Source organism: Bidens hawaiensis, unplaced genomic scaffold (genome assembly GCF_021521415.1).
Source record: "Bidens hawaiensis isolate Kalapana, Puna unplaced genomic scaffold, B.hawaiensis_p1.1 tig00039442_1, whole genome shotgun sequence".
NCBI classification, from domain to species: Eukaryota; Viridiplantae; Streptophyta; class Magnoliopsida; order Asterales; family Asteraceae; genus Bidens; species Bidens hawaiensis.
The window spans coordinates 28,116-37,739 of record NW_027496925.1 but is presented as its reverse complement, the minus strand read 5'-3'; the positions used below and the strand labels follow the sequence as shown (position 1 = coordinate 37,739).

Here is a 9,624-nt window from a genome sequence, read left to right as displayed (position 1 = left end):
ATTAGAACTTGCGCACACTTAATATGAGTTAGTATACATATATGAGTTCCAATCAGGATTTGTCGTGCAATTTGTTGTCTACTTAACTGTTTCTCTATTATAACTGGAACTATTTGAATTAATGGAAAAAATTTTAAAATTGCAAAAAAAATGAATTAGAAGTTGTTTTTATTTTACATATTCGTAATATAATTTCACTTTGCCTATTTAATCACATATTACCAGTTAAATAATTAGCACCATCTTTCCCGAGACATTTTAGGCCACATGCGAAACGAATTTTCTTATAAGTGTGATTGATAGATAACAATCATCGGATGGATTGCTTAAGAAAATCCCATGCCGTTCTTCTTTTTATTAAATTTACTTCTTCACGCATCTAACTCCTTGCTAGGCGTGTGGATTTTTATATAATCTTTGTCATTTAAGAAAACAAAAATATCATGATTTTGTCTCAGTAATCGTGAACGAAATCATTGGTTATTAGAAAAAAGTTAAGGTTGTGGATGGAACCTCTATGGAGTGTTTTGTGTCATGTGGCATCACGTCACTATAGGGGTGTTTTACAACAAAGTGGTGTAGTGGATGGAGCACATTCAAATCATTATTTCATTATTATTTATTTTAAAAAAACAAATAAACAACCACCAATCATCTTCCACCTCCCCCTCCCCCCTTCCCAAATCAAAGAGCCCAAAGCATCCCGAGCGGCAATTGTCACACCCCGACCAAAGGCGGCGGAATATGCCGAGGTGTAACGATTGTTCATAAGCACATGACACTAATTAAAGTGACAGTATTTAATAAACTCATTTCATTTCACAACATCGAAAATGTCACATAACAATTATCCATAAAATAACCATAAACAAGATATCACAAAATATGGTAAATTGATATTGTTCATTTTTACTAATATCCTAAGGTCTTTGATGTCGTTTTTTTCACAATCATAAATCAACCAAGATGCAAACCTGCAACATTTCATAATATAAAGTTTGTCAACGCAAAGGTCGGTGAGCAATTCATAAATTTAATCATATTAGTATATAATAAAGATAGCCACAAAACTTGCATACGAAACGATAAATAAAAGTGGTAATTTGGATAAATAGATATCGCAAAACACATTAGCGATACCTGGATATAAGGGGATGCCAAATAGTCTAGGATTTTATAGTTATCGTTAATTGCATTACGTTAACGTCACCTTGCTATAAGGGGATGCCAAATAGTCTAGGATTTTATAGTTCCACCAACCAAAAGCGATAAACACATAGGCATATAAGCATAGAACACCAAATCGAGCAATTATTTAGGTAAAGTATACAACTACGTTTGTGGTTTAAGATTCAAATATAAAGCATTTTGTTGAATAAGTATGAAATGTCACCCCTAAAATAAAAGATGGAAAATGGGGTATGAAGTACTCACCTTCAAGTGGTAAACTTGAAAGATGATAATTTGGAGATTTGTTGGAACGATGAGTTTAACGCACAATGCCTAAAAAGAAAAGAAGTCTTGAATTTAGAAAGGTTGTCTTGAAGGTCTTTAAACAAAATAAATGTTAAGAAATGTAAATAATTAAAGTTCAAGGTTTAAAATGTGACTATTTAAGAATTTATAATAATAACCCTTTAAAAATGTAAGTTTGCTCGAAACCGGGTTAAAGTATCTAACCTTAATATTTACTCAACCTATGTTAAGTAATAAGGTGGGTAAAATGCAAGAATGCAAATCCCTTTGGAATAAAGATACTAAAACGGGTTTTTTTTATCGAGTGTTCGGGTTGTCGGTTCGGGTCTTGATAATTGGTCAAACCCAAAGTCAACTTTCCAAAATATTGAATGTTATGAGATAACTCAATAAAATTTAATAGACTTAACCACGTATGTAGTTCCATTGTTTTAGAACTAACAACGCACGTTAAGCGAGTGTTCGGTTTTGTCGGTCCAAACTTTGTTATGAGATCAAGTTGGATCCAACATTTCCAAGTACTTAAGAAAATATTTAAAAATCAATTTGTAACTATTTTTAAAGAAATATACAAGTCTTGATGGCTAAAAAAAACACACTTGTGTGTCTTAAGAGAGCAAGAATCGGTTTGGTTCAGTTTCCATCTCACAACAAGTTCATAGATGGTTTCCACATGTCCAAACACTAAAGAACTTGTATAATAATATACAAATAAAAAAATACCAAAAGTTAACAATAAAGTCTTTAAACAAAAGTTCGGTTTTCGGTTCGAATCGTGTTTCGGGTTAAGACCGACGTAAGATTCTACAAACCCATAACCATAGAATTTGTAAAAATGATTTTAGAAACTTAGATCTAACACTAAGTATGTTTAAACAAACAAAACTAGTAACAAAGTTCGGTTTACGGTTTAGAGCTATTTACGGTTAAACCGAAGCATAGACTTTTAAAAACCCATAACCATGGAACTTGTAAACATGACCAACAAACTAAAATAAGCAAGATTAATATGTATGAACAAGTTATATAGATGTATATATATCAAGGACACGAAGTCCTCCATGAAGCCTTGCCTTATGGGGTCCGAAACCTCACCGACCGGAATCGGAGAAGTAACTACCAAAGGTAAACAAGGGGTGTATATTATATATATGTTGCACAACCATAAACAAGTATTAATAAGGCTACATAAACTAATTAAGATAAAGACCAAAATCCTTCAAGAATACTTAAGAAGATAACCTTGAATATTTGATGTTTGAGAGAGTTTTTTTTCTTTTCTTTTGGAGTTGTAGCAAGGGAAAATGAAGAGGAAAGGTGGTGTATATATAGGGTAATGTTGGTGGTCAAATATGGGTGTGAGACACAAGAGTTTTCATGCAAAATGGATCAAGACAAAAACACAAAATAACAAAAAAATAAATAAATAAATAATAAATAAATAAATAAAAATAAAAATATGATGTTTTCAAGACCCAACAAGTGTGAAACAATATTGTAACATAAATCCATCATTTTGATTATAACATAAGCTTCGGTTTACAAATCGGGTCGGTTTACATAATAAACAAATACAAAAACGAATACAAACAAGACCCGAAATTGATGAATGGCTTCTGGTTGCCAAGGAATGGCTTCTTCGTGAAGCGTTGTCGCATGTATGCGCAGCTTCCTAACTTCTAACTTCTTTACGCTTTTCCTTACTCTTGAGTTGACAAACTTCTGTTTTATAGGTTGTGCATCGGGTGTTCACGAACACATCATATGACGATGTGATGAGCGCAGCCCTCAACGCTTCTCATGAGGATGGGGAAAAGGCTGGCTTCCTGCTTGGTCTAGGGTTTGTTGAACAAGGCATCACGCCTTCCAACTTCCCTCTTTACAATGTGGATACTGAAGCTGCGTATGACCAAGCAGTGAATCAGTATGCTGCCTTCCCGCATCCGGTGGTGGAGAAGGTGAACGAGATTGCTGCTGCTGATGATGGGCTAGCTATCCTTAAAGCTTTCATTGAACCGCCACACTCTACTGATGGTGCGGGTCCAAGTGGAAGTGGTCCTGAAGCTTGATCCTTTAGATCCCTTTCCACCATTAGAGTAGATTTTTTTTTTGTATAGCTTCTTTTGTATGCGGGTATGTACCCAGCAATCTATGTAATATTTGAATTTCGATGGAATAAAGATTATTTGCTAATGCCTTTCCTTGTTTATTTCATGCATATTTTGATTTAACTTATCAATTTCTTTAGTACTTAGATAAGTTAACTTTTCAACGTGGCAGATAATAAGTTAAAGTTTTGTTTCATCTTTCGTGATTGTGCGGATAAGACCGTCACTTGCACTTAGTAGGATGGCTAAACTTTACCTATATCTGACCTGCGTGGAAGTTTTCCTCATCTTTTCCTTTGAAATTTTCTAAGTGTTTTGAATAAGTTAACGTTTCGACGCGCGGTTGCCAATAGGTCAATGTTCAGTTTCCTTTATCATGATTGTGCGGGTGGGACCGTCACTTTCATTTATTGGGATGACCAAACTTCACCTATAGCTGACCTGCGTGAAGGTTTTCTTTAGAAATTTTTACCGTTTTGTGTTTATGCGGGTTTTGCCGCCTTCCACACGCAACGACTTACTTCTTCCCATATTTATGCGGTGAATACCGGCATATCAGCTTGGGAAGTTCATAAGTATAAAGGTAAGGCTATCAACACAATGTGAAAGGAGAATCATTTCCATTAGAAGTGGCTCTAGGCCTTTTCTTTACAAATTTGGAATTGATCTACATGTAACATTTGCGTAATTGAGCTCCGTTCCATGTTCTTGGGATAGGAGTGCCATCGAGCCTTTCGAGCCGGTATGCGCCTTTTCCCAAAACTTCTTTGATAATGTATGGTCCTTCCCAGACCGGTGCCAGTTTTCCTGGGCGCTCTTGGTTTGAAGCCTCGTTGTTACGCAATATGTAGTCTCCTACATTAAAGTTGCAGAGTTTTACCCGCGTGTTGTAGTACTTTTGCATTTGTCGCTTGTAGTTTTCTTCACGCGCCGCGGCTAAGTCTCTGCGTTCCTCGGTTAGCATAAGGTCTAACCGTCTTTCCGCATCATTGTCTTCTGGCTGAATCAAGACCCTTGGTGAGGGCAAACCAATTTCGACTGGGACCATGGCTTCAGTGCCATAAGTGAGGCTGAACGGGGTTTCTCCCGTACTGGCCTTTTTCAGCGTTCTGTTTGCCCAAAGGACGTGTGGAACTTCGTCTACCCAACCGGATCTGTGTTCCAGGAGTCTTTTCTTTATGCCTTCGACGATGCTTTTATTTGCTCTTTCCACCTCACCGTTACCTTGCGGGTGTGCCACTGAGGTAAAGGTGTGGGTGATTTGAAGTTCTTCTAGCCACTTTTATAGCTTCTTGTCAGCAAAGTTGGTGCCGTTATCACTCACCAAAGTCTGTGGAATTCCAAAACGACAAATAATAAATTCCCAAATAAATTTTTTAATATGTTTTGCGGTTGTTTGGGCTAAGGGTTTTGCTTCTATCCACTTGGTGAAGTAGTCGATGGCTACCACTAGGAACTGAACGTTTCCTGCTGCTGTAGGAAATGGGCCTGTCACATCGATGGCCCACTTCTGAAATGGCCATGAAGAGGTGACTGGAACAAGTTCATTCTTCGGGCGATGCGTGTTGGGTGCGTAGAGCTGGCAAGACCTACACTTTCTGATGTATGCCAGCGCATCCGTATGCATCCCCGGCCAAAAGTATCCCGCGTTGTTTAGCTTAGCTACAACAGCGCGTGGACCTGCGTGTACTCCACAGATGCCTTCGTGTACTTCCCTTAGGTAATGCCCTAGCTGGCTTTTGATGACGATAGGGCCTTCCTTGCTGGGTCCTCCTGGCACTCGCGGGAAGCGCACCTCAGCTTCCTTCCATTCGCATGGTTCTGTCGTTCGTCTTTTTCTTCCTCTGATGTTGCCATGAACCATGTGGATGCTGATGTCAACGGGCTTTCGTCCGTTGCCTTTATACCGGTTATCATTCCTTCCTCCATTCTTGATTGATGCCACAAGGTGTGCAAGTCTTCCATCCTTGACGAATGTTTCAACAATATCCTTCAAGGATGTACACTCATCTGTACTGTGACCCTTTGTCCCGTGGAAGTCACAGAATTTGCTCTGATCCGCATTAGGTCGTTGCCGGATCATTGGAGCTTTTGGCCATGGGAGTTTTTCGGTGGCAAATATCTCCCTTCCGCCAACAAGAGGGCGAGAGCTGGATGAGGTGTCAAAGTTTACCCTTGACTGCCAAATACCTAGCTTCCTCTTTTTGTTCTGCCGGGCGATCCGAACATTGTTTTCTCTGGTCCTCTGCGTGTAGAGATGTGTACTCTGGGGAAGGTCCCTACCCAGTTGCTTCTCCGTCTCGGCAAAGCGCTTGGCCGCCGTCATGATGGCATCCCATGTGGATGGCATGCCGTCCTTACCCGTCAACGTGCGGATAAGCTCTGGGTATTCGGCACCCTGGATGAAAGCGGCGCGAACAAGATCTTCACTTATGTCGCCCAGACTCAGCTTTTTGGAGTTGAAGCGAGTGATGAAGTCTAGTAAAGATTCATCTTCCTCTCTCACGCAGTTAAGGATCGTCCACTGCTCTTCAGTATATTTCCTCTGTTGACTGAAGTGTTGGCTGAACTTTTGTTGAAAGTCCGCCCAATCATAGATGTGGTGGACTGGTAAACGATCAAACCACGCCCTGGCCGCTCCAACCAGCGTCATTTGGAACATATAACACCACGTGGGTTCCGTCCAGTTACTGACGGTTGCCCCCGCTATGAATCTGTTCAAGTGATCGTCTGGGTCGGATAGACCATCATAAGTGCCGATGTTGGACATCTGTTTGGCACTTCTCGGGGCGATTGCTTCCGCAATGTCCCTTGCAAACTTGGACTTTCCCGCATTTGCGGCAGTTGGTCTAAAGGTTTTGGAGAAGTCACGTGGGTTTCCTCCCGCGTTCCTTGGTTTGAAGGTTTCTCCAAAATTCCTTCTTGGTTGGAAGTCCGTTTCCTTACGCTTCCCTTTCGCCCTGTGGCGAGGGTTTGCGTCTGTGTCGGATTCCTCTCGATCATTGTCCGAGTACTCGCACTCACTGTTCATGTTGAGCTGTTGTCGAGTATTTCCGAATTCGTCAGCCTGTTGGAGTGAACGCAAGCGTTCATCCAACTCAGCTTGGAACTCTTTCTGACGTGCTTCGGCCCACACCTTAACTTGATCGAGTGTTTGGCGAGGGAGCCTCGCCTGTTTTTCCAACTAGGCATCAGTGAACCCCAGTGAAATATTGTTTACTGCACTTGCCCTGGCTTGGGTAACCGGGGTAGTGTTCGTAAAATTTGTATAACCGCCGGTGTTCCTCCCAGTGGCTGGGGTTGTGGTTACCGGGGTTTCCTGGTCACTAGCCGGCCTTGGGACCGGAGTAACGTTAACCATTTCTTCAGAAATTTTGAAAAAACTGAGAATTAGTTCTAGCTTTTATGCACGGATGGCACCAATGAAGAAACACTAATCGACCCCGGGCAGATTACGGATAATCTGGGGGTTAAGTAGATGTTTCCCACGAGGGGTTAGATCCGGCGAAGATGGTTCTTCTGATAACCTGCAAAACAGACACCGTGAGCTCGTCACTGAGAAGGGGGGGTTCCTCCTTGTGACCACCCTCCGGCGTGAGAATCAGACTAGATTACTCTGAATATAAGTGTATATTGAGAGAGATAGCTAGTGAAGGTAAAAATACCAGATCTTCCTACCGTTCCAAGGTGTTGGAGTATTTATAGCCGAATGTAGGTTTCCAAGCAGGTACAGCCAGCTGTAGAACATTCATGTTCTACCAACTATGGGCTACGCACGTGCCATGCTGGTTGGTGGGTAGGCAGCGGCTGATAGTGACCAGGCCGGCTGTGTACTATTCCTTTTCTACCAACTGCAGGCTATGTGCGTGCCACGACAAGGGTTGGTGAGTAGGCAGCGGCTAATAGTGACAAACAGTACTAGAGCATGCTCCTCGTACTGTTTGTCGGTGAGCTGTCACCCTGTGTTTGGTTCATGGGCTGCTTTGGTCAGATCTTGTCTATTTTGTCCATACCTTGGCAGGTATAGTACAAAAGATCTTCCAAAAGCATACAGACTGGCTCATTTGGGCGGGAGTATTCCCGCCTTGCTCGTTCCTTCAGGTGACACTGAATTATTTAGTGCCTTGTGCGTGTAGCCTTGCTATTAGTGCGGGTAGCCTTCCCTGATGGCTTGTATCCGCAGCTGCGGGGACAGGCGGGATACTTCATCATTGGGAGGCTTTCCCTGCGGGAACAGCTGGCGTATTGCGCGTAAGGTCATCATCTCTGAGCATGGTGGGTCCTGCGGAACCAGTTGGTCCTTGCGCAAACGTCCCTCTTCAAGGTGAGTCTTGCGGGTCCAACTGGGCTCTGCTGGGGCCTACCTCTTCATCGTGTTTGTGTTAACTTGTTTAATTAAACATGTTGATCCATCAAATCAATCTACAAACCCCGTTTTTTACTCGTTTAATGCAATTTTTTTTACCACTCAACTCGATAACATTTTACAGCTTGATTACTACATGTCAACTTGTTTGATATACTTAGATGAAAGGGCTAACCGGGTTGTGTTCAGTTGCACGATTTTAAGTATGTGCGAGTTAGAATCGATGCTTTCAACACGAATAGAAATATTTGTCGCGTTCTATTTAAACAATTCAACATGTCAACTTAACACGATTTACCACGTACCTAAATTTTCCATTATATATAAACTAGTGAAGAGGGGTAAATATGCACACTAAATTTCCCTTTTGAGTTACAAATTTATAAAATTTATAACTAAAGTGAAAAATTAAGAAGTAGAAGAAGAATCATGTAATTGCTTTTGAAAATTTAAATCAAACAAATATATATAAATATATACAAAGGTAGTTTATGTTTAAAAGATTGTGACAGCTACATGCGGTGGCTTTTGAGTCATCTTCACTTGTTCTACAATCACCTTTTCTTGTCTCGCCGGTTCACACGGACACGGCAATGCAATGAACCGCGCAATCCGATCTCCCGGCATTACCACCGGCAAACTCTCGTTCTGAATCTCCAATTTCTCCTGTTAAATCAAACACAAATCAATTTCATCAAATTTATTTCAATGTCACAATTTTTGTATGTCGGAACCTATACTATAGTATATAAGGTTTTAGTATCAAGTCAGACCCCGCATATTTCTATATATTGTAATTATTTAGTTCTATACTAGTTTGAGACCTGTATACTACACGGATAGTTTTGAAAATATAATATTTAATAAATAATCGATATCCAAGAAACAATAAATCTATCAAACACTATTAATACACCATCGTTATACAATAGTCTTTAAAATAGTTTTAAAGTAAAAGATTATTATAAATATTAAATATTTGAAAAAAAAACATGAAGTAAATATTAAATTAACAAATTTTGAAACATAAATTTTAAGAACGGTAAATATTATTTTACAATTACAAATTTATTAAAAATTGTGAGGTTTAATGTGAGAGTGACAAGAGACAAAAGTTATAGCTTTTTATCATGTTATATGGTATCAGAGCCAGCAGAATTTAACTTACCGAGTATTTAGGTTTAGGTTTGGAAGTGGAGTGATCGTCGTCGTTGTCCTCGTCGTCGAACGAACCACGAAGGTGCCTTAGCTTGTCCCAGTGATAGCAACATGAGAATATGCCGCTGAGGCTGAAGATCACGATCAAAAGCAAGGCGGTGCCGAGGGGAAACCCTAAGGTCGGGCGAGACGAGTGGTGTAGCGGTGGCGGGTAGTACGTGGGAGACTCCATGAGAAATGAATTGAAGGTGGTTTAGAGGTTGTGGTCGTCTCATGAGAAGTGGAATTAGACAAGAAAGGAAAGGAGGGTGGGAAATGAAGCAATGATAATAATGAATGATAAATGCAGGTGAAAGTTGGGGAATTTATAAAGGTGAGTTAAGTGCTGGTTGAGTACAGCTCGGTCTATTTGTCCCCGAAGTGGTACGGATGAATTAAGGTGGGTGGGTGGGTGGGTAGTTATTTGGAATATATTTACTAGTTTGCGTGTTAAGAAAATAAAATACATAACACGTT

General features: G+C 40.3%; 1 protein-coding gene across 1 annotated transcript; it reads right to left on the bottom strand.

Annotated features, from left to right (window-relative positions):
* Positions 1-8,439: 8,439 nt before the first annotated feature.
* On the bottom strand, positions 8,440-9,340 carry LOC143591181 (uncharacterized protein At5g65660-like). Its single transcript, XM_077071471.1, has 2 exons — positions 9,119-9,340; positions 8,440-8,616 (listed from the first exon to the last, which is right to left on the bottom strand). Exons 1-2 carry the CDS (start codon positions 9,338-9,340, stop codon positions 8,446-8,448), a joined length of 393 nt encoding a protein of 130 aa, XP_076927586.1. The 3' UTR covers positions 8,440-8,445.
* Between the last annotated feature and the right edge of the window lie 284 nt (positions 9,341-9,624).

What these genes read in the sequence shown, in the direction of transcription:
- LOC143591181 (XM_077071471.1), bottom strand. Translation starts at nt 9,340, where the DNA reads ATGGAGTCTCCCACGTACTACCCGCCACCGCTACACCACTCGTCTCGC. An exon ending in AACCTAAACCTAAATACTCG is followed by an intron (nt 8,617 to 9,118) that starts GTAAGTTAAATT and finishes TTGATTTAACAG; the next exon opens with GAGAAATTGGAGATTCAGAA.